This window comes from Hemicordylus capensis, chromosome 2, assembly GCF_027244095.1.
Source record: "Hemicordylus capensis ecotype Gifberg chromosome 2, rHemCap1.1.pri, whole genome shotgun sequence".
Classification (NCBI taxonomy): domain Eukaryota; kingdom Metazoa; phylum Chordata; class Lepidosauria; order Squamata; family Cordylidae; genus Hemicordylus; species Hemicordylus capensis.
The window spans coordinates 19,958,167-19,982,808 of NC_069658.1; the positions used below are offsets into that span (position 1 = coordinate 19,958,167).

General features: G+C 43.4%; 1 protein-coding gene and 1 non-coding gene across 6 annotated transcripts in view; one reads left to right on the top strand and one right to left on the bottom strand.

Annotated features, from left to right (window-relative positions):
- Positions 1-5,187: 5,187 nt before the first annotated feature.
- The window catches only part of TXNL1 (thioredoxin like 1), a 41,387-nt gene continuing 21,932 nt past the window's right edge, over positions 5,188-24,642 (bottom strand). The window contains exons 3-10 of one of the 5 annotated variants that reach the window (XM_053296576.1): positions 22,854-23,027; positions 19,417-19,539; positions 19,116-19,185; positions 18,078-18,250; positions 15,124-15,228; positions 8,105-8,145; positions 7,452-7,633; positions 5,188-5,447 (exon numbers count right to left, since the gene is read on the bottom strand). In XM_053296576.1, the coding sequence (XP_053152551.1) occupies positions 7,486-7,633; positions 8,105-8,145; positions 15,124-15,228; positions 18,078-18,250; positions 19,116-19,185; positions 19,417-19,539; positions 22,854-23,027 (834 nt within the window). In that variant the 3' untranslated portion in view covers positions 5,188-5,447; positions 7,452-7,485. The other 4 variants (XM_053296580.1, XM_053296577.1, XM_053296578.1 and 1 more) reach the window with 4 other exon arrangements.
- Positions 7,494-7,559, top strand: TRNAA-GGC (transfer RNA alanine (anticodon GGC)). Its single transcript has one exon. It is a non-coding gene; the product is annotated as a tRNA-Ala (tRNA).

Sequence of the window (24,642 nt, forward strand, 5' to 3'; positions counted from 1 at the left end):
GCTGCTCTAAAACAGGGTTTCTCAGCGTTGGGTTCCCAGATGTTATTGGACTTCAACTCTCATAATCCCTAGCCCCAGTAGCCTTTGGTTGGGGATTACGGGAGTTGAAGTCCAATTACATCTGTGGACCCAACCTTGAGAATCCCTGCTCTAGAAGAACCAAAGGGCAGAAAGTCCTTAAGCATTTCCAAGTGGCAATTTGTTTCAACATGAACACAAATGGCAACTAGAGCCTTTGGAGTCAGGCGGTATGTACACATTAAATAAATATATAAATAATGAATAATAAATAAATTTGCAGATTTCCTGGGCAAGCAGATGATGTCAACAGAAGTTGCACAATTTCTTAGCACCATCTGCTGGCCATCAGATGATAATCTAAAAAAAAATAAAAAAAAAATCCATCCCTTTAAACACCACTTTTGTAAAAGTATTCAAAAGGGATGGGTTTTTCAGTCAATTGTCAACAAATAGCTAGTAGATGGAGTTAAAATATTGCACAACATCCTTGGACATCATCTGGATGCCCCAGAAAACCTCTTGTCATCATTTATGTTCACGTTGGAATAAACTGCCATCTGTAAATACTCCTCTTTTGCTTAACATTATTTTACCCAATCTTCTTTTACCTGCCTTATTTGTTATTCTAGCACATACTGTTAAGACATTAAACAACTTCACTCAGGTATAACACTTGTTCCAAATTTCTTTTTTCTTTTCTTTTTTAGATTTATAATGCATTGGTTTTAGCACATTTCATCAATGCAATCATTACAGTAGCTCTCACTGGATTTAGCACTTGTTACAGTCATTGATATGGTCAAAAACACATGGCTGAGAAAGAGCTCAATATAATAGAAATCATACACATTTGGTACAAAGAAGAAGAAGAAAATCACCAGGTTATCAAATCCTTCCAGGTAAAATATGAGGTCAGCAGTACTTAAGATGAGGCACTTCAATAACCCCAAAAGGAAGTTAGCAGCATAAAAATATAATAGAACCAGGAACAGTCATTTATTTTGCTACCATTATTGTTATTTTAAGCTATATATATCTCATAATTTGAAATGCCCTCCTAAGTCTCATTTATAGCCAGGGACGAATGAGAAAAGTGTTACACGCAATACTAATGGATTAGACATACGGCAAAGCAATGGTGACACCCCATTTTGGCATGTGGCCATAAATCAAGTCCAATGCAAATCCATCTACGCATTCAGCCCTGGGTGCCTTGGTGGGGTTTTGGCTTCATGGCTACTGAGCCATGGCTGGGCCAGCCTGCAGCACAACAAAGGCTCAGAGGATGAAGACAGGATAGGAGGCATATAACATTCTGAACCGCAGAGAGGACAGAAAATAACCTTGCCTAATTAATTCTAGAACTTGGGATTCTAGACAAAATTCATCAGCAGTCCAGGGCAAAGAAAAGAAAGCCCTTCTTCACACAATGCATAACCACTGCTGTAGAAGCAGTGATGGCTCCTAGCTTTTGCAGGTGGAGAGCCCATCTTGATTGGTGTGCATGAATGGTCTCCTTTGCTAAGCAGAGTTTGCTTTGGTTTGCATTTAGAAGGGCGACTGTGTGAGCACTGTCTGCTGCAACGTATTTCCCTTAAGGAGGGGATGGAGTCCTAGCTCAGTCAGTGGTGGAGCTGAACGAACCTGGGAGAGCCGCTGCCAGTCCCATAGTAGACAATACTGAGCTCAATGGTCCAACCGTCAGACTTAGTTTAAAGCAGTTTCCTGTGTCTCTACGAAAGGGAAACTTTAAAAAGGCATTGGATAAATCCAAAGGAGAGTGCCACTGATGGGTCTATTGATCATGGAAGTTAAATGGAAACCACCCTGCTAACTGAGCAATGAGACACCTTTTAATGTGGTGATTCTCTTGTATTTAGCAGGGGGAGAGCAACTGGCCCTATCCAACCGCAGCACAGCATCCCACCAGTGGCTGTTGCTGGTATCTGCCTTATGTTTATTTTTAGACTGTGAGCCCTTTGGGAACAGGGAGCCATCTTATTTATGTATTCTTTATTTGGCTATGTAAACCGCTTTGAGAACTTTTGTTGAAGAGCGGTATATAAATATCTGTACTAGTAGTAGTTTAGAGGTGGTACACCTCTGATGGGGCAGAGAAGGGAAAACGACTGCCTTCAAGCCTTACAAGCAAGCTTCTTAGAATCTCCTGCCTGGCTACTCCTGGAAATAGAATGCTGGATGCTACGGACCTTTGGTATGAGCCAAAGGTGATGACTCCCACATTCTTATCACATGAAACAAGTACAGGAATCTAAATCTATTAAATAGACTCCCTTGCTCCTGTCTAGGTGTACCAATACCCTCTTATAAGAACATGAGGAGCCCTGCTGGATCAAGCCCAAGGCCTATCTAGTACAGCATTCTGCTTCCTACAGTGGCCCCTCAGATGCCTCAGGGAAGTCCACAATAGGAGAGGAAGGCATGCCCCGTCTCCTGATGTTGCTCCGCTGCCACAGGTATTCCTCTGTGGCTTGAGACTCTAAACCAGGAGGTAGCCTATAGCCATCAAGACTAGCAGCCCTTAATAGACCTGTCCTCCATGAATGTGTCTAAGCTCCTAAACACACAACATATGCTGCTGATTGGCCACCTGTGCACTAAAGCTAAGTATCTTGCATTCACTGGGAGCCCCTCATGGACAAGTTCCATTCAAATGAACAGTAACCAAATAAGAGTCTTCTTTAACTCCAGTCCATTTTCTACAGGGGTTTTTGCAAGAGACGTTCCTAGTGGATTGTGTCCAACTCTTTACGCACAAGAATTTAGTTTGGTATTAATGCCTAAATCTGCCAAGGCACGACAAAAATGCCTGCGGTATTTAACAACAACAAAATACAGAATACTAATTAGGCTAGGATTTAAATTCTTCTTGGGATTTATTGTACTTAGAAACGTAACAAATTTAAGTCAACAAAGTAATTATTCCAATTAAAACCTCTTTGTTAAAACTTACTGTGACTTAGAAAGCAACCACATACGGACATGGCGCTGGTCAATGCATGATTTAGAGAAATTCTTTATGGGGGCACTTTGCCAAGGAGATTTATGGAAGAGGCTTAAAACAATCAAGCCTAGACACTCGTCCTTCAATAAAGATAAATATCGGTCTCACGTATTTCTGTACAAAACCCCCCACAAAGACATAGTAATGCCACTAAAAAGTTGAGCAAAAATGTAAAAAAAAAAAAAAAACCCTCTCCAAAAAAGCTGATATCAGAAATATCTGACCATGATAATCCTTCCTCTCCTACTGAGCTCAGATTTGGGGAAGCGGGGTGTGAGGGTCTGTGTCTGGTGGGGGACTGCAAAATTAGCCTCAAGCAATCTTAACCAGTTACCCAACCTTCAGTTTCATGATTCTGCAGTTTTTTCTGGAGAAATATAGGGAATTATACTTTGCCAACACAGTTTTTCTATTGCCTACCCTACTTTAAGCATCCAGACATGCTTTTGCTGCATATTTGAGCCCAATACAGCATGAAACGTGACTCAGAGTGGGCCTGCCTCAGATGAATTATCCAGAAGTTTTGAGCACTAATAGTTCACATGAGATGTTCTGTCAGAGTGCGTAAGGTCAGATTTAAAGATCTCCAAAGCTGTATTCCCACATTATGTGCAACATTCATATGAGCATACAATGTACATGACAGTTATTTGCGTTATCTTGAACACAGGTACAGCAGTAGGTTTCCTGCCTGTTCCATGAATTTGATGGGCCTTTACTAGGTACAGGCCCCTCAAATGCACATTTAAAATGAATGCAGGTACATTTAGGCCAGGGCTGCTCAACTTCGGCCCTCCTGCAGATCTTGGCCTACAACTCCCATAATCCCTGGCTATTGGCTACTGTGGCTGGGGATCATAGGGGCTGTAGTCCAAAAACAACTGGGGGGGGCACTAAGTTGAGCAGGTCTGATTTAAGCCCTATTCAGATATTATTTAATGGAGGCTGTACTCATGCACAGCCTCCAAAAGCATTCTGGAAGTCCCACCCGGTGGGTCACTCAGTTTCCTCCAGGCATCATTCACTATCACAGGCATTTGTCTAAAGAGACTACCGCTGTAGGCATGATGGTGGGCGCTTCCATGATCAGTAGTATGAGGAACGATGCAGAGAAACTGAGTGACAAGCTGGGCAAGACTTTCGGCATGCTTTCAGGGACTGTACGCGAGTACAGCCTCCATTAAATAACATCTGAATAGGGTTTCTTATACACACATACACCTGTACACTCATACAACATAATGTCTGAAAATGGCTTTCTAACAAGCCAGCAGACACTTAAGGGGCTGGCGATTCTTCCATACCCATGCAATACCACAGAAGTCAATTCAAACTGACACCAGTGGAGGACAACTCGAGACAGCCCACCATCAGACACACTTTTAGCAGTCAGAAGACTGCTAGAAGCTCAGGAAAGCGGAAAATTCCGTCCATGACTGAGTTGGAAGCTACTAAGTTGATTTCTCCGAGACAGAGGGCAAAGCCAGACTCTTCCCCACACCGGCAGACCTCGGTTGCTGCAACAGCAATGCAGAAGCAGCACACATTCAAAGGACTGGGTTGTATCTTGAAGAACCAGTTGTCCTCCTGCTGTTTCCAAGGGATGTGCATGGTTAGATATAAGCAACCTAATTAAACGTATTGAACATTAAGTTCAATAATGTACAGCCTCATATGAGAGAGGGTAGCAACTGGTGGCCCGTGGGCCATATTCAGGTCCCCCAAATGTTGCTATTTGGTCCTCCAATCACTGCCCCCCATAGGACAAAGGTGGATGTACACAAGAATCACCTGTGTCAATGAAACTTGTCAGAAAGCCATTTTGGTGGTGGAGGATGAAGGTCCTGAGGGCCTTGGCCCTCCACTGACACACACCCTTTCTTTAGCCAAGTGGGCTTCTGGCAAAATTAGTGGTTGACAAGGGCCTTGTGATCTATAGAAGGAAGCAGAGATTTCAGAAGAAACATTCCCTTTAAAATGCCTCTACATTAAACAATGTTATAACTTCTCCAGAACCCATCACTAAAACAGATACTTTAAGATTATGGACGCTTAAATATTTTCAACATTAAAAAAAGAGAGGAGTGACGAGTCCATTTGTCATATTTGAAGTGATAACAGTGAGTCTTCCACTATGCAACTTGGCAAAATTAATGAATTTTATTTACAAATTCATGTCCCATGATTACAACAGAAACACTTCTGTTAAATCCCTTATTAACAAAATGCAGTGATTTATTTGTAATGGTATTAAAATGGAACAGACTGACAGTCTCTCTGACTACGGTCAAGCAATTTTCCCCAGGAGCTGGAAATAATGTGAAGATCCCACGTTGACTGCAATAAGGCCTTCCAGTGTTTTCCTCAAGTCTTAGTGGCTCTCTCCTTTCTTGCCTACGACCTAAAGGAAGAGAAAGCTCAAGTTAGTACTTGGAGGACTGGCGGGCAAAGGAGAACTTTCTCACCCACCTGAGTAAATAACAAAGGCATTACTGTATTTTCCCAATATATGTACTAATGCTGAAGTGGAAGGGTGGGGATAGGAGGAGATCTTATAAGCCTAACCAAGCAACCATTAATTGGCAAGGGACTGGACAGAATAATTCAGAATTCATTCGACTAGTAAGGTCCTATTCTAATAAAGAATCTTGTTCGGGACTGTGTGACTGCAACTCAATTGCCAGGTACTCGTTTTAAGTTGCAAGAGGAGAGCTGATCTTGTGGTAGCAAGCATGACTTGTCCCCTTAGCTAAGCAGGGTCTACCCTGGCTGCATTTGAAAGGGAGACTACATGTGAGCATTCCCCTCAGGGAATGGAGCTGCTCTGCAAAGAGCATCTAGGTTCCAAGTTCCCTCCCAGGCATCTCCAAGATAGGGCTGAGAAGAACTCCTGCCTGCAACCTTGGAGAAGCCCCTGCCAGTCTGGGCAGACAATACTGAGCGAGATGGACCAATAGGCCAACTCAGGATATGGCAGCTTCCTATGTTCCTACAAGCATTAACACATCAAAGTAGAACTGGAAAGAAAGAAGAAGGACCTGGGAGTTTGAACCAGCCTTCAGGTATAAAAGGGTAGACAAGCAGTATGGCCAGGCAGCACACGTGAACATGAAGGGGTACTCCAAGAGTGAGCCTGTTGGGAAGTCCACCATGGGCTTTTAAAGTAGTATTTGGAGTGCATATTCACGGGCCATGTGGATGAACAGCACCCAAATACAATTAAGGGAGATGCTAGGAGGGTGTCCCAATGGACACACACTTGGTGTGCCCCTCCCTATCCACATATGGCTGTATCATTTGAACTAACCCTGGGTGTACTGCTAAGAAAGCATCACTCCATGCCCTGGGATGAAGCCCACAGGCAACCTTATGCTGGCAAACATGGGCAGCAGTGTACTTACTATTTGTTGCTCAGCTATCCCATCAAGTTTTAGACAGTCAAGCTGAACTAGACTAGAAGCAGAAATGGCTAATTCTACAAAATCCATGGCGGGGTGAGGCAGCTATGCAAATACCGACTCAATTCCAGCATTCTAGAGTATCTGCGCCTTCAAATCCAAGCTGGCAGAAAGGGATGCGTGTACAATGAACAGAGACGACACATCCAGTAGCTGTCAGTCCTCAGTCCACAAACTAAGAACTGTAGCTTCTGGCAGGGCCACCAATAAGACATGGAAAATACAGTTATGTGGTGCCCTGACTCACTGGCACTTGGAAGGCAGGACTGTGGCTGCTCAAACAGGAACAGAATCCGTTTCACTAGCTTTAATCCCAAGCATATATTTTTGGCAGTAAACTTCTCCGACATCCATGGGACTTACTTCTGAGTAAGTCCTATTGCTATTGCTTTTATTAGGGTTTCCTGCCAAAGGAACTGAGTACCCAATGATAGGAGCACGCTGCTAGTTGGAAATGAATTTAACAAAGATCAATGGGGCTAGCATCAAAATACAAGTGGTTAGTAGCAGGATGCAAATTAGCAGGCAAACCATTCATCTGGTATGTCGCCTAAGAATAGATTTGTCCAAAATTCCTTTTTAGGACAAAAGTACATTTTTAACTAGTAGGTTATGGAGTTCTGTGCAAGCCAAGTATAAATGTTGGCCTTCACATTAGCATTCAAGTAAGAGCAAACTTCCCCACCCCCACCCCCCACAGACCAGGCTGAGGAATAGAAGATCGATTCCATTCCAGTTCTTCTACTGCTCTTAATTTCAGAATATTCACAGCGTAACAATCCTCAGTTAATTTTCCCTTCTGTCCAGGGGAGGATGGAATCTACCCAACGGTAAAATATTAATTTTACAGAACCCATGTCAGTACTCTGCAATTAACAAAGCAGTTGTTCAACATCTGTGAAACAAAATAAACTGAAGTTTTCTAACCATGTAAAGTTTGAGATCACCTCTGAAATGCAACATTGTAAATCCATTGTTGATTTATGGTCGGAGCTCAATGGTAGAGCATCTGCTTGGCATGCAGAAGGTCCCAGGTTCAATCCCTGGCAGCATCTCCAGGTAGGGCTGGGAAAGACTCCTGCTTGAAACCTTGGAGGAGCTGCTGCCAGTCAGTGTAGACAATACTGTGCTAGACAGACAATGGTCTGACTCAGTAAGGCAGTTTCCTATGTTCCTAGTTGTACACATGCTAAGGAATCTCAATTCATAGTGAAGAACATGTGATTATTTAGTTTAAGTAAAGATCCCACTTCCTCCCTCCATGAAGGCTAGCCTATTCTTGCAACACAGGGACAGTGCCACATAATGGCATGCAAATATGAACTTTCCCAAGAATGTCCAAGCCAATGTAGAATCAGAACCTCACACGACAATATGGAGTGGGACACACACACACAAATCAAACCAGTTAAAATTAATCATGTTACAAAAAGGCAAGATTAAAATGGACAAACAAGTGAGAGAAATATTTATTTTTTGGCTGTGTTTAAAGCATGGTGCTCCAGTGTGGATTATGTAAGGTTACATCCACAAATTTAACAAATTCTGATGTTAGCAGAGGTAAATCAACCATAAACAAGCCCAAACAGAATATCTATACCATTCAGAAGGGGAAATGCTCAAGTGGCCCATGTGAATTACCTGAAAATATTAAAACATTTTTTTTTTTGGCATTCACATTTTTGTCAGCAGTTAGGTTTGCCTGCATACAATGGTAAGATTAAAAAAAAGAAAGCAACAGAGCAATGCCATTTTAAGTCAGTTACTTGCATTCTTCTACAAAAACACTTTCTTCCTCACGAGCAATGCACTCAAGGGTGGCTCCAGTGGGGGGCATGGATGGGCAAACTCTTCCCCAAGTAGCCTGCCCCCCAACTCCCATTTCTGCTTCAGAAATCTAATATGTGGATCCCCGCTCACCCACCTATAAATGCACTTTGCCCCTTCTGCACCCCAAACCTCATTTTTTTTCTGGTGCTGCCACTGAACCCACTTCATATAAAATTCTAGGTGAATTTGTCTTCCATTAGAGAGGAAACTCACCCAGACATTTTCATTCCTATCTGGGGTGGGCACCATGAGGCTTTCTTCATTCTTAAAGGAATTTGCACATGGGTGTGAAGACCATCCAATTTGGGCAGTGTGACACCCAGGCCATACCCCTGCCCATCTGTGCCTAAAACCACTCCTTTGGGGTATAGTGCCATTATGCCCCAAGACAGGCAGGGTTTCCTGGGGGAGAATGAAAATAGGTGAGAGAAACTGCCTTTCCAGGGATGCCCACTGCACTGTGTTTAGTAGGGTTCTTTCAGCAAGAAAGTGGGCCTGCTCGCTCTCTCTCATCCCTGCTGACTGAGCAGAGGCACTTTTTTTAAAAAAAAAGGCGATTCTCTTTATTTCACAGGGGGAGAGCAACTGGCCCTATCCACCCACAGCACAGTATCCCTCCAGTGGCTGTTGCCGGTATTTTGTAGAGTGAGCGCTTTGGGGACAGGGAGCCATTTTATTTATTTGTTTCTCTGTAAACCACTTTGGGGACTTTTGTTGAAAAGCAGTATATAAATATTCATAGTATTAAGAAGACAATATTGGAGAGCTAGAAAGCTGCTGAATGTTGAAGGCAAGCAGAAGGCACCAGCTCAGTTCCAGAGGTGGTGCTTAGGCATGCAGAAGCCCCAAGCTTCAATTCCCAGGGATCACCAGGTACCGGTAGGCCTGGCACCCTGGAGGCCTTTTGTCGGTATCAAGAAGAAGCCAGAGGGTCTGACTCAGTATATGGAGACTTCCTATGTTGATCTGGCAGTAATCCTTTTTCCAGTAGTCCAACTGAGCAGGACTATTGTCTCTCATTTTGATTTACACATAATCACAATGGATTAGATCTCATTCGTTTAACCATTTTTGTGATGGTTAGTGTCATCTGGACGACTCTTCCCCATAACATTCTCATGATAAAGCAGGGATTCTCAAACCGAGGACCCTGATGTTGCTGGCCATTGTGACCGAGGATGACAGGAGCTGTGGTTCAACATCCAGGGGACCCTGGTTTGAGAACCCTGTGATAACACAATATTGCAGACTATTGTATCAGAAAGCACACACTTCTACCTGAAAAGTGTGCAATGGCTCCCGTGGTATGAAGCAATGAATCCTTGAAGGACACACAGCTCCATAGTAAAGCTCCATAGCCCCAAGTGTTGCTCAGTTGGAAGACTACTCTGTCAAGAGCAGACACATCTTGGGGAGGTGAGCAAGCTTTTCTGAGCATCTAGCCTTTCCCCCCTTCAAACTAACAGGAGGAGGGGAGATTTTCAGGGGCTGGTTTCTCTTTAAGGGAGAAGTCTGAGAGAGAGAGAGAGAGAGAGAGAGAGAGAGAGAGAGAGAGAGAGAGAGAGAGATAGAGAGAGAGAGAGTGATTTGCAAGTGCTAGCAAACGCCTGTGTTTTTTTGTTTGTCCCTGCCTGGAGGGGGTGGTGTCAGTCAGGGCTGGGGGAGGCCCCACATTCCTTTGACATAAATACATAGAGTAGTCTTCCAACTGTGCGAAACCGGATACTGGACTAGATGGGCCTTGGGCCTGATCCAGCAGGGCTGTTCTTATGTAAAGCATACACTTTACATGCTCAGGGTCCAATGCCCGTCTCCTCTCTGCCTGATCTCTCAGAGAGCTGGTGCCAATCAAAGTAGACAGTACTGAGCTAGGAGAATCAATGGCTTGACTCAGTGCAAGGCAGCCACACATGCAGGAGTGAACTCTTACGAAAAGCTATTAAGGGCTGTTCAGCCTTGAAACACTGAAAAAAAAGTCCCTGCTTTGAAGAGGGTTAGGGAAATGTGAGCACCTGGAACTCTATAAGTCACCCAGGCTGTGGATTTGTAGTTGAGGGGTGCGGCAGTCCCCTTCCAAATCCAGGATTCACAGTTAGGACAAAAGGAGAAAATACAAGATGCACAGGTGAAAATATACCACGGAAAGAAAATTAGAAGACTTAGAATGAGCAGCAGCTTTGAATAGCAGAATGAGACTGCTGAGCAGCAAAACAGTATAAAAAGAAGATTTTAAAATGGTATATTAAGAAAAGAAAAAAAAGAGTCCACGAGAAAAGAAGGTGGCCCAGGAAAGCTGTCCCAGAAGGTGCAGAGTAGAAAGCGATGGTATCAGAAGCAGTGGAATAGTGGAAAGGACAAGGCAGGTGCTGAGTGAGCAGAGGGAGCAGGGCAAAGGGGTGGCAAAAGGAAAGGTCATTAAAAATATATATATATATATATATGTATCTTCTGCATTTTTATTTCTTTGGGCCAGGAAAGTGCTGAAAAATAATAAAACAAGAGTGTTACAATGAAGCAAAGAAAAAGAATGAACAGGAAGAAATGGAAGCATCATGCCACAGAAGAGCGGGCTGCATTTCGATACGCACTTGTGCCCTGGTTATCCTCCACCCCCACGAGCTCTACCTTTGCGCCCTACACAGGCCAATCCGAGCCCAAGATATCAATTCACAAAGAATGCCAAACAAACAAGCAGGCTGTGCCACATCTTGCTGTGACGTAAGGGGAAAGAGGACTCTTTCTGCCTTCCCTTACACCTCACTCCATTTAAGCCTTCAAGCTCAGAGCAAAACATGCAGCAAGCAAAGCAGACCCAATTTTCAGTTAATGCTACGGTAGCAATACAAAGAGATGTAAGCCAAGTGTCAAGCCGCTACTTGTATTTGACAGTCTTCCTGGCAACTTATTCTAGAAAAGCCCTCTTTTAAATCTTTTCTGCTAATTTTCCCAGGGCCAAACTAAACGCACAGCTTAGCTGCGTACACATGCTTTTAAAACTTAAACAGCTGGTGCAGGGGAGGATCAGGATGATCACATGTGGAATAGGAACATAAAACCCTCTCCTCTTGCACTCTAGTCCTGACTAAAATCAGCCCCCTCAACCCCGCCACTAAGGCTTCTACTGATTTTTTGGGGGGGAGGTGGTGGCAGGCTCCTATTGGTGCCAGTGGGAACTTCCATCGCAAGATATTAGCAGCTTTAATGGGGGAGGCAGAATTTTGTTGTCATACTGCAACCATATTTCCTCTCTCATCATCAGCTGTTTCTTAAGTTAAACTCACACACAGGACTAAATTCCAGATAGAACGTAATATGCCGTCTTGGTCCTAAACAAGTACTAGAGATTGTAACAATTACTTAACAAATGTGCATGCGAGAACTAAATTTGTAAAAAGCTTCCAAGGATGTGGACTCCCTCCATTCTGCAAAAAGGAGTGGCAATCAAGTGGGAGTATTTTAGACCAGGCCTACACAGCAGGCGACCCGTCACAAGACAGTGACTGAGCCTACCGGGGCTTGGCAAGGCAACTTTATTTTTCCAGTCCAAGGCGGGAAGAAAGAACAGGACGTTCGCTGGGTCTCTGACAGGCCACAATCTATGATATACATATATTCTGCTACAAGGATATTGCAGAACTAGAAAATGTGCAGAAGAGGACAACCATAATGATCAGGGGCCTGGAGCACCTTCCTTATGAGGCTAGGCTACAGCATCTGGGGCTCTTTACCTCGGAAAAGATGCAACTAAGGGGAGACATGATTGAAGTGTATAAAATTATGTATGGAGTGGAGAGGGCACTGAAGGTTGGGAAGTTTAGGACCGACAAGCGGAAGTACTTTTTCACACAGTGCATAATCTATGGAATTCTTTGCCATGGGATGTGGTGATGGCCACCAGCTTGGATGGCTTTAAAAGGGGCTTAGACAGATTCAAAGTGGACCGGTCTATCAATGGCTACTAGTCTGGTGGCTGAGGGTCACCTCCATCCCTCAGAGGCATGATGCCTCTCAATACCAGATGCAGGGGAGCAACAGCAGGAGAGAGGGCATGCGCATACCTCTTGCCTGTGGGCTCCCCAGAGGCATCTGGTGGGTCACTGTGTGAAACAGGATGCTGGACTAGATGGGCCTTGTGCCTGATCTAGCAGAGCTGTTCTTGGGCTGCGTTCAGCTGGTGGGCTGTACATGTTACAATCAGTATTCCCAGCAAAACAAGGGCTACTGGGAAGCTTACTCTGAGATCTGCTCAGCTAAACCTAACAGCAGCAAACACAACTCAACTATTTCTTCAGGCACTATATTTTAGGGAGCAGATTGTTGATGGTTTTTGTGTAGCTTGGATTTTAGTTTGCATTCTAATTAATGGCAGGAAGGGGAGCAGTTAGGATCACAGTAGAGATTAGCAATGGAAATTATTCAGAGAACGCAGAAGTTTTGAGAAGTAAGAGTCCACCAGAAAAAGAAAGGAGAAAAGGGTTGTGAAAGCTTGACTGTATTCCAGCAAGTATTCTGAATCCATTTCAAGGTCTGTACAGGAACAAGGTGTTAAAATAGTACAGTGATAAATCAGATTGTGTCTTCCAAGCTCTTCCACATTAAAGTTTAATACTGAATGACATGGCGCTGATATTTCTTTACATGAATGCCATCTAGCCAAGCTACTCTGTTCTGGAAACTTTTGAGGTAATGTGGACTTTTTCAATAGGTACAGACCTATTTCATGTTATGTAGCTCTACGTAAGGGTGTGCAACTGGCAACCAAAGGAATCAATCTGGATTCAGGAGCATCCCATCTAGCTTCCATTCCCAAAAGTATATTCCTGCCACTTATTATGCACCTCAAATCCAGAGAGCTCTTGAGCCTCTTTCTCCTAAGCAACAGAGACTCTAGAAGAGTGTTCTTCTAGTTCTAATTTGCTTTGTGATGGCATTAGCCCTACAAGCTCAGACGCACAGTTGGCACTGCCACCACTACTGAGGCAAGGCCTAGGTCACAACAGGATCACTCAGTGTAAGCTACCTCTACTGTTTCTGCTATCTGCCAAGACAAGGCACTCTAGGAAATGGATTTTCCACAGAGAGGGTTGGCCTCCATATTGAGTATGAGACATCTTTTTCCTTACAGTTTCCCCCCCACCCTTTCCCAATCTGGGCCCAAACCTGGCTAGTTGTGAACGTACCTTCTCACAAAACAAAAACACTGAATTTAGGGTATGTCTCCTGATAACTGGTAAGCCATTGTAAGCAAACCTTTAAAACTTCATGACAATCTATAAACTAACTTGTTATATATTCTTTATATAACAACGGATAATCCAAAGCTGTAGCAAAAAAATAATAATCCCCTAGGTAATTAAAGTCTATTGTCTTGTCTCTGTTTCATCTTGGTACGTGAACTGAACAGGGAATTTCAGTAGGTGAGGATTCTATTGCCTGCATGATGAAATTCTCCTTTCTATACATTTATGCAAAGTACAGGAGTCCAATTCTCATTTGATCCACTTGCTAGTTATCCAGCTCCCCCAACATCTATGACTGTGCTTTACTCTACGGTGCCCTTAACCAAATCCAGATCAATGTTTCTGAAAGGGAAACATCACCATGAAAACTGTCAAAAGAATTCTTTACTGGACAAAAGTGGACTACCAATGGGCTGGCTATAACCCACAACAAACAAAAGCCAAAGTCAACCTTGATCACACAAGACAAATGATCAAGTTTTCTGTGTAATATAGACTCCTTATCCCCAAACACACCATGCATATTGCAATCATTAAATGTACTTCTTAAGTCAGGGATTCCAAAAGGGTTTATACTTACTTCCACTCGCTACTTTCCTTTTAGAGGTATAAGCACCATCTAAAGTCTACTCTATAGGGTGCTCGTGAAACCAAGCCAGGTGGTAACCAGCTTCCTTGGCCTAACAACAACTACTCCATCACCTAAGAGGAAGGCTTGCTGCCAGAGCAGTGTTATTTATCACAGCTGCAGCTTCAGAGCACCACCTAAGAATTTGGTATCTAGCACAGCTTTGCTTCTTGAGACTGTCAGGTTCTGTTTAAAAGAGAAACAGATTTCCAGCCCTTTCAGTTGCAGAGAAAACTTGAAAAATCTGTGGGGAAAGCTGAAAAACTAGAAGAGGGCTAAGGAGGACTTGCAGAGATCAAATAATTTACTTCAATGCTGAGAGAACTACTGCTTTTTCCACTTGTCTTACTGGCTTCCTACACTAGAGTTTGCCATTATTAGTGGGGGACACCCCCCCCCAATAACCCCCCCCCAAACCCCAACAAAAAAACCCAACCCCACAGATCTTGGAAGCAGAAAAATATTATGCAAGTTGGGAGGACATGTTTTAGACAGAACACTCATTCTCCTATTTATTCTGAATTTCTGAGGAGGAGATATACATGGCTATCTACCATGCCATAGGTGAGCTGAATAGCTGCCATTTCCCCTAAACCCATTGGGCCCTCTTGGAGATAAAGCAACCAAGTCTGGAAAACTCTGGCTTAAGAGGTCATTAGTCCTTACAAGCTTTCTAAAAACAACTCTGCATTCAACACTCTATAAAAAACCAGACATAGAAGGACACATCCAAGACAAATCCAGCTCTTCTTTTAAGAAGCCAAAAGGCACTGCCGATTGTTGCAAATCTGAAGACGTTTTAAGACTTAGGATGCACAAGATATTACAGTTAAGAGGAGCCTTGCAGAGAATACTGCCACTTGCACTTTCTGAAAAGTTGCCATACATTCTTCGATTTGAGACAGTCAGATGTGGACATACCCGCTTAAAGTCATTCATGTTTGTCGCCTGGACCGGTGTTCCGATAAATGTGAAATATGCAATTCTTGTTGTTTCCTCATCCCCTTGATTGGACTGGACAAATAACTGAAATATAGAATATTAGCATTGAGATACACAATGTGGAGAGGCAATAGCCCATGAAACACAATACTGGAAACATAAAACCATGTCTTTGACATCTTGGTATCAGTCTATGTGGAATATTGCCATATCTGAAAAATTGACCCATATTATTCGTCTTTGAGCGGGTCAAGCTAATTCTAATGATTTTTTCACGATATGGTCAGATTTTATTCTGTTCACAAATCAAGATAATTTTAGTTATTTTCCTCCATCTAATGATTTACATATCTAGAAGGATGGTTAATGGATGTCATTATGTATCAGTTTTACTATGCATGCTCATGTATTGTCTTATTAAATATTTTTTTTAAAAAAAATAAAATAAAAAATAGCCCATGAAATGGCTAGTTTCTCTGAAGTTCAGGGGAAGATAACAGTGAGGTAAGCCAACCAGTACAGAGTGATCTAGCTTACAACACTGATTCAAGTTTGCTGATGGAAAAGAGAAGCAGTAGTGGGACAAGCCCACAGGGGTCTTCAGTCTGGGACTTGAGGGGGGCCAGTTGGGAATTCAGCCTGTAAGTCGCCACTAAGCTGTGGTCTCACAAGGAAACTACAGCCCAAGTTTACTTGCCAGCCCACTAGGTGAAAGTGTCCTTTTCCTTCCAGCAAGGAAGACACCCAGCAGAAAGCATTCTCTTCCACAAGTTCCCATTTGTACTGAGGTTTGGATAAGGTAAAAAGCTGTGTAAGACGACTGCTGTTTCATGCCTCCTCCAAACTTTGGGGCGAATGAGAAAAATGCCCACCTCTCTACCTACCCTCTGAGCACGCCAGAGGAATTGCTGGGAGAGAAGGATGGTGGCGGGTGCACACACAAGGCAGGCTATTAAGCCAAGCCTCTATTTGTGGGCCCCTGAATTAGTGGCTAACAAACCACAAGGGAAGGCAACCTGGCTACCCAGGGATCACCAAACTGATGCTGAACTTAGTGTGGACACCCAGTCGGCATAGCCCACTGCAGCTCAGGGAACTCCTGAGCTCAAGTGATCCGCCAGCCTCAGTCTCCTGAGGAGCAAGGATGACAAGTTCACACCACCGTGTCTGGCTTACAAGGGAAGGCTCTCCGAGAAATCAGGCAGCGCTCTCACTTCTTTAAAAGCTTCCAAGCTAAGCTTCCTTACAAGCCTGAGCAACAAATGGACTGTGTTGTTCCATGCAATACGCTACCTTGGTCTGTCCAGCCCCATTTTTATTTTATCCCCCTCAGGCAAATTCTCCTGTGACTCTTTCATATGATAGTGCTGGTAGATCTGTTCTTTGGGTGAACTGGAGCAGATACACTGTTAGGGAAGGGATTGTTTCTTTAGCTGGCTGGTTCCAGTTCTGTCTATATGCAGACAGTAGCTGCTGAAAATGTGTGGCTTCCAGAAAGAATAGGAAGAGTTCCAAGGGGAAGGCACTAGCCAATCAGTTTGAAGAGAGACAACTGGACTGTGATTGGCTTTCTGGCGATTTCAAGCAGGGGGGTTAACTGGACCTCAGGGGAGTCTGAGGTAATGCGTGGAAAAGGAGCAGAGGGAAGTGGAAACTGGGAGTACTGAGGAGGAAAAAGTACCTCAGGAAGGGGAGTGGAAGGGCAAACACCTCAGAGCTGAGTACTGAGCAAGGCTGAGCAGTAGGAATGGCTCCAATCAAGATTTGTTCTGGGAATTGCATGTCTAGTCCAGAACCCCATGCCCAAGCAGCATTTGCATCAACTGGAATCTGTGGCGTTCTTCAGTTAACCTCTGCCAGTAACTGACAGCTTCAGAAGGAGAAGAAGCTGGGGGGGGGGCAGGGGGGAGGCCTCTATTTTGTATTATGGTGGATCCAGGGGAAAGAGGAAAGGAACCGGGTCTGTAGTTTGGACAGGGAAAAGAACCAAGATCCACCATAAAGCCAGTCTCTTCAACTTCTTTAGTTCGTTATTCTATTCCTGATTTCCATAAGAACTGACTGGACAAACTGTGTTGTACTAAATAAACATTTATTGTAATACTGTAATTCCTCAGTGCTCGAAACCACATCAAAGCCCTATTACCACCTACCACAGGAAGAATAATTTCATATTTAGGCTATCTGGTGGCAGAAGAGTTATATCAAATGGACTACCATGTCAAGAGGGCTGTGTAAAAGATAAACCCTTTACAACTCCCTCTCCCTCAAAAGTGACAGGAGCTAGGTCTGATAGCAAGCCTAACTCTCCAGGCTCCTAGTCCTACCAGAGCTACATCTAACAGAAACAGGAAAACACAAAGATCACATTCAGATGCAGCATCAGAAGAATAAAATTGGGCCCCACCAATTTCAAAACTGCTGACAGAGGCACAAGTCACTAGAGATGGGCACAAACTGGTTTGGTGTTCGATCACTAGAACGCTGAACTGGTTCGGAAACCCCGTGCTGGAACCTGTTCAAACATGGGGGGATCACTTTAAGGCGCAGGGAGGATTCCCTTACCTCCCCCACTGAGCTTCCCCCTCCGACACGGCTTCAAAAACCCCTGGCATGGGAAGGCTGTATACCCTCTTGCTGCTCCAGTCAGTGTAAAACCAGAAGTGGCGGGCGCACACTGACCAGGGCAGCAAGTGAGTGTGCAGCTGCCTCACGCCAGAGGGGCAAGCGCAGTGGGGGAGGTAAGGGCACCCTCCCCGCGCCTTAAAGCGACCCCCCCATGCCTCCCGGGTGTGCACGGAACTGGTTCCGTGCACACCCCTACAAGTCACTGGCAAATTGTGAGCACGATCTACCACACTTCGGAGGCAGCCTTTTGAAACGTTACATGGCTACATTAGCTGGAAAGTCAGACTTAAAGGCTTGGTACTCACAGTTACACTGTTAACATTCTGAAACTTTACATAGCGAAGCTGGATAATACTGTCTTCTTTAATATCGTCCGGCGATAGTTCCAGGGCCTGAGTGGGTTCACTTCTTTCTGCCTCTTCAAAATCCATAGATCGTGGGAGGTTGATAAACATTTTAATGTACTTTGGACCTTGACCTGCATTAAAATATTATCAATCCTTCTAAAAATGTGTGAGGTTTTTGTTTTTTTAAACACAGGCATTAGCACTCAGTTTGGGATATTTGAAAAGTTCTCCTGTATTCCTCAACACGACAAACTCACAAAAATTCAGACAGACAATATCAGTCAATACTCACTCAATCCCCAGGCCCAAGGTAAGATATCCTATATTTTTAAAAGTGCAACACTCAACTGAGGTGGCTCATTCTACAACTGTATTTGAATGCCCATTCAGCCTCTTATGTTTGGGCACAGACTGTAAAATGAATCGCTTACAGTCTGGTCTTTCGCTCCATACTGTCCTTACCTTGCAGGTCTAGTCTCTTAAGATTATAAGCTTTTTGACAGAGTGTCTGTCTTTATTTTTAAGTATGCACAACAGCTAGTGAATAATGCTGCCTTTTTTTGGTACCACCTATACTAATCATTACCCACAGTCTTCAGAATGCTGAACTGTAGTTATGAACGCTGGAAGGTATCTATGTGGCTAAAGACCCTAAAGAGTGTGTGTGTGTGGGGGGTACACAACATGCACATTTTTGTAAGGGGATGTTCTTGGGACATATGCCAGCGGTCTCAAGTTAACAGTGGTAGTTTGTTCTGCAGGGTGTACACCACACTTTCAGTCACTTTGCGTATGCTCTGCCCTGCAATGTGATACAAATTGCAATGACAACATGGTGCTCAATGGCCATATCCAACCTTCAGAACACAGAAGAACTACAGGTAACAAACTTGCAGCTTGTGTGCCATACGCACCACTATTAGAGGACCAAAAGGTGTATCAGTGGCTTGCATATATACTCAGCTTGTCTCCAAAGAAGCAAGTCTTTTTACTCACCGTTTTCAGGCCCTTGAAATTTCATTGAATAAAGCTTGACAGGCTGATTAAATGCTACTGTAATAAGCAGCTGTGGAGGAGAAAGAAACAGCTATGAGAGGGATTTCAAGTATATCAATATTATAGCTTTATTTCAGAAACATGTTTTGAATTTGGTTGGTCCTTTCTTTCCTGGGTTGTTAATGTAAACCCCAGAGTATATCCTAGGACAGGTATCTTATACAACAGGAGCATTATTCTTGTATATGCGCTATCACTATCCCTTAAAAGTACAAATTTTATTTCCTGGAAGTCAAAATACCTGTTCATCACAGTCCGATTCCAGGTAGGAAGAGTCTTTACGTAAACAGTTGTCAAACCCGTTTTCATCACTTTCGTTAAGGCATTCACAGCCAGCTTTATTAACAAATGGCATCAAATCCATCTGGAAAAAGATACAATGGCACCAATTACCTAGCTGACCGGTGTATGTAGGCAAGACACTATTACAGGGGGACAATGATACAAACCATAGTGGTGAGACTCAGTTTTTCAATCAAGATTGAGCAACCCTCCTCTTTAAAATAAAATAAAATAAATCCACACTCTTTCACAATTAACTGAATCTATTCAATTTATATAATGTATCAAGACTGAGTTCCCTTTAGAACTCTCTATCTTTAAGACCATGCCCCAAAATATACGATCATGGTACAGAAGGGAAGAGAGCAGGGACTGCAGAAGCTGGATTGATTTCCAAGATCAAAATCCAAGTGCCACACAGTATATTGGAGTAGTTATGGTGACTAGGATTAACTTCCCAATTCCTCAGAGTATAAGGATTCTCTAGTGGCTTCTCCCTACTGCCTGAAATAAAATAACTTCTCCTTTGCATTTGTTTTCTCAAACGAGAATCTGAGAAACTAAGAGTTGCCATTCTCCCCCAGCCCCACCCCGCTTCCTTTGCTGGCCCATAAGAACATAAGAACAGCTCTGCTGGATCAGGCCCAAGGCCCATCAAGTCCAGCATCCTGTTTCTCACAGTGGCCCACCAGATGCTGCTGGAAGCCTACAGGCAGGAGTTGAGGGCATGCCCTCTCTCCTGCTGTTACTCCCCTGCAAATGGTACTCAGAAGCATCCTGCCTCTAAGGCTGGACGTGGCCGATAGCCCTCCGACTAGTAGCCGTTGATAGATTTCTCCTCCATGAAGTTATCCAAAGCCCACTTAAAACCATTCAAACTAGTAGGCAACACCACATCTTGTTGGTGTTTCCTACTAAGCAACAAGTTTAGTTGCTTAGTAGGCAACTAATACCACAAGTTGATTATGCGTTGTGTGAAAACATACTTCTGTTTGCTGGACTTAAATTTCTTGGCAACCAATTTCATGGGATGACCCCTGGTTCTAGTGTTATGTGAGAGAGAAATTTCTCTCTATCCACTTTCTCTACATCATGCACAGAAGGCCCATCTCCTTTTGTGTTGTGTCTGATCTGTAGTTCTCCATTTGTGTTATTCAAAGCAGTTTTAAGCTTTAGAAGCAAAAGTCACATTAAAAGAAGGTGGCACTAGCTGCCTCTTTGGAAGCCGAAATGGCACACTGCACATGGTGTGTAACTATTAGCATAACTATTTACATTCACACTAGTCCCAACGAACACAGTGGTACAGGCAACATTTGTAAATGTGAACTGGTGCAAATTGAAGTGGCCTATATTCATAAGGGTTATTTACATAAGAAAGGTTCAGCTGGAAAAGTAAATTGGGTTGTATTTGCACGATAAGGTTTGTGTCTATTTAGCTCTGAATATAAAATACTTAACATCTCAAAAGAGATGCGTTTTTGCATTAAACATAATTCTAGGTTTCAGTAAATACCTTTCCCAGCAAAGTCTAATCGACCGGATTCCCCAATATTGAACACAAACCTTCATGACACAGTAGCGGCAGAGCTCGTGCCTATTGGGTTACTCAACTATTAGTGGCTCTGGCACTACGCTGGAATATTAAATACTGTACTCTGACAGAGGCTGTGTTAATATTTTGGGCAGGAAACAAACACTGACCCCTTTTAAGCAGGAACGTGATCTCAAGTATTGCTCAGAAACTGTCATGAAGATGACAGCTCCAGGTGAGTGTTTTGTCTCATTAAGGTTCTCATTTACATGTGTTTGTTACTCCAGCTGTCAGACAAGTTTCTGATTTGCAACATTCAGGAGCCCCGAGGAAAGACTGGGACAAGGAAAACAGGGCTTTAAAAAATGTTTTCCCAAGAGCAACATTTTTTTCAATTGAAGACTAAACCTTGAAGATCATGTTTGACAAACAAGTGCTTAGAAATTCTGCCTCCCCCCACTCCTTACACAGAGCTAGTTTTAGGGGTAATGCCCTAACAAGGAGTAAGAGATTAAGTGGCATATGAACTCACATGCTCCTTCCACTCCTGTTCTGTGACGATTCCCCATCCGTTTGCTTCTCCCATCAGTGTAACATCTGCCCTGGCACTAAGAGATTGGCAGCTTTGTATGTCTAATGGGCCACAATGAAATTCGATGGCAAGAAATACATTTGAATTGGGCATTTTTAGGAAAATTAGATGAAAGTTATGTTCTGGGCAACTGTGTTCAGGCTCAGTGTATGCTTTACTATTAAAATATTGAGGCTTTCATGTCAACGAGGAATAACTTGGCAAACAAGCAATCAGTGAACATTAGAGATTACTGAACAAGTTTCCAGGCCACTGAAGATGGCTACACTCTGTGATCATGGTTCTCAAAGTTTTGTACAAGACTTATATGACAACGATTCTCCTCACCTCTCCCAATGGAGCAGATGGCAGAGTTCAGACTTACTACTACCAACTCAGTATAATCAAAGTGCTGGTGAAGAGAATGGGGCCATAACTAAGTGGCAGACCATCTGACTTGTTGCAGAAGATCCAAGGGTCAATCCCTGGCCTCTCCAGGAAGGGCTATGAAAGCCTCCTACTGGAAATTCTGGAGAACCGCTGCCAGTCAGTATACACAATACTAAACTAGATGGCGCAATGGTCTGACTCGGTATAAGGCGGCTTCCTATGTCCTTATGACTTGCCCCATCAACTTGCATTAACCATTAGGAGAGTCAGATTATTTTCCTTGAGGACATGGGTAAGTGCTTAACGGAGCAAAGAGGCACCTTTTAGAAGTGGTGATTCTCTTTCTTTAGCAGGGGGAGAACAACTGGCCCTATTCGTCCCCAGCACAGCAGCCCTCCAGCGGCTGTTGCTGGTGTCTATCTTATGTTTCATTTTTAGATTGTGAGCCCTTTTGGGGACAGGGAGCCATTTTATTTATTTATTATATAACTATGTAAACTGCTTTGGGAACTTTTATTGAAAAATGGTATATCAATGTTTATCGTGGTCGTGGGTACAGCAGGTCGCAAATCCTCCTCATTTTCTTTGTTAAGTGAGAGCTGCAGTTACGCTACCCATTGACGGAATTATGGTGACAACCTATGTTAGGTGCTATTCACACTATATAAATGCCAAGTATTTAGTCATACTTTGGGATCGCCAAGCATTTCTTCTTAACTCAATCCAAGGTGAACAACAGCGGTCCCTACTTTTTAGGGGCAAGAGAAAGGGCAGTGGGAAGAGGAGACTCAAGAAAATTGAAACCTGGGAAGAAGCTTCCATTTGTGCATACCTGGAATACAACTTTATACTACTGCGCAACTACAAACACTGAAATCACTTTCAAATAAAATATGCATACGTAGCCTTTAGGAATATCAGCATCTTCATTATTCCCAGGATCGTTCTCTAGGTGTTGTTTGATTTTCTCTTCTAATCCCACAGCATCAGCGCCTTGATACTGGTCAATCCGCACTTTGTTCCGGAAGAACAGAAACGTGGGGGTGGCTGATATATTATTGGTTGCAGCTGTTCCCTGGCATTCAGAAGTCAATAGTTAGTGTTGTGCAGCAACATTTTGCTATTTTCAAAATAAGGAAGCGATGCCAAGGTTACTGGCAAAAACACTAGCAACCACAGTTTGCTTGGTCACAGCCCAAAGGGAGCTCTCAATTTTATTTGAGGGATTGCATAGAAACTGATCTTTTCAACTGAAGAATGTCTACTTGGTGACGTTTACAATATATTCTGATAGTTCAGGGTGAAATTAGATAGATGATAGATGAACAAGTTTAAAAAGCTGGATGCTTCAGCAATTGTTACAGGCTGCTTCTCGGAATATAATAAATGCTTTAATTTAATATATTAAATTAGCAAACGGAACCCTGAAGAGAACACCCCTCCCATCCACATTCTCCACATCAGCACCTGCAAGATGTAAACTGCTATCAGTATGGGAAGAAAGAAGAGCTACCACGCATTTCTGCTTAATTCTTACTTCCGTTCAGGCAAGGGTCCTCATCTTTGGGTCCACATATGTGGTTGGACTGTAATTCCCATCTTCCTAGGTACAATGGCCTTTGGCCAACATTTGACCGAAGGTCATTAAGGCTGGGGATTATGGGAGCTGTAGTCCAACCACATCTGGGAAACCCAACTTGAGAATCCTGCTTTTTAAAACTCATTTCTGTCCATGTCTCTTTGAAGACCCACATGCAACTGGGGAGAGGAGAGCTGGTCTTGTGGTAGCAAGCATGACTTTTCCCCTTAGCTAAGCAGGATACACCCTGGTTGAACAGACTTGGTGTGTGAGCACTGTAAGAGATTCCCCTTAGGGGATGGAGCCACTCTGGGAAGAGCATCTGGGTTCCAAGTTCCCTCCCTGGCATCTCCAAGATAGGGCTGAGAGAGATTCCTGCCTGCAACCTTGGAGAAGCCACTGCCAGTCTGTGTAGACAATACTGAGCTAGATGGACCAATAGTCTGACTCACTATATGGCAGCTTCCTATCTTCCTAACTGCTATTTCAATAGTTATGGCAATTGTATCTCTCTCTTCCTTCCAAATATCTCAGGGCAGTGGTACATGGCGAACATCATGTTTTACAAATATCCTTTCACATAGGCTGAGAGAGACATGGAAAGGCCCAAGGTCACCCATTGAGCTTCATGGCTGAGCAAGGATTTGAACCTCTCCACCTAAAGTCCAGGTCTAGCACCTGGATCAAAATATTCTGGGAATCAAATTAGCAGGAACACTGTGGGAACTGCAAAAGGTCCAGAATAGAGTTAGCGAAGGCCTATTTAGCCCATGGTAACCCAACCCTGCACTAAACACAGATGACAAGATCCTAGGTGCTGAAGTTTTAGTGCTGTTTTCTTATTCCGAACACAGTGGGGAAATACTAGATCCAAACTACTCTTAAGATAAATTGCACTGGAATGGCACCAGAATCCAACATACAGAGAGCATTTTCAGAGTTAGGTTTCTTCATCCAACATCACAACACAAGTCCTGAGCACTCATTCTATCTATTACAAAATGTTGCTCAAGGTAAAGGATTAGAACTGGTAGCCCATCACACTAACACGCGCATACACAGATGCATGGAATGAGTCCTATGACCCAACTGCTAGTCTCATATGACAGCT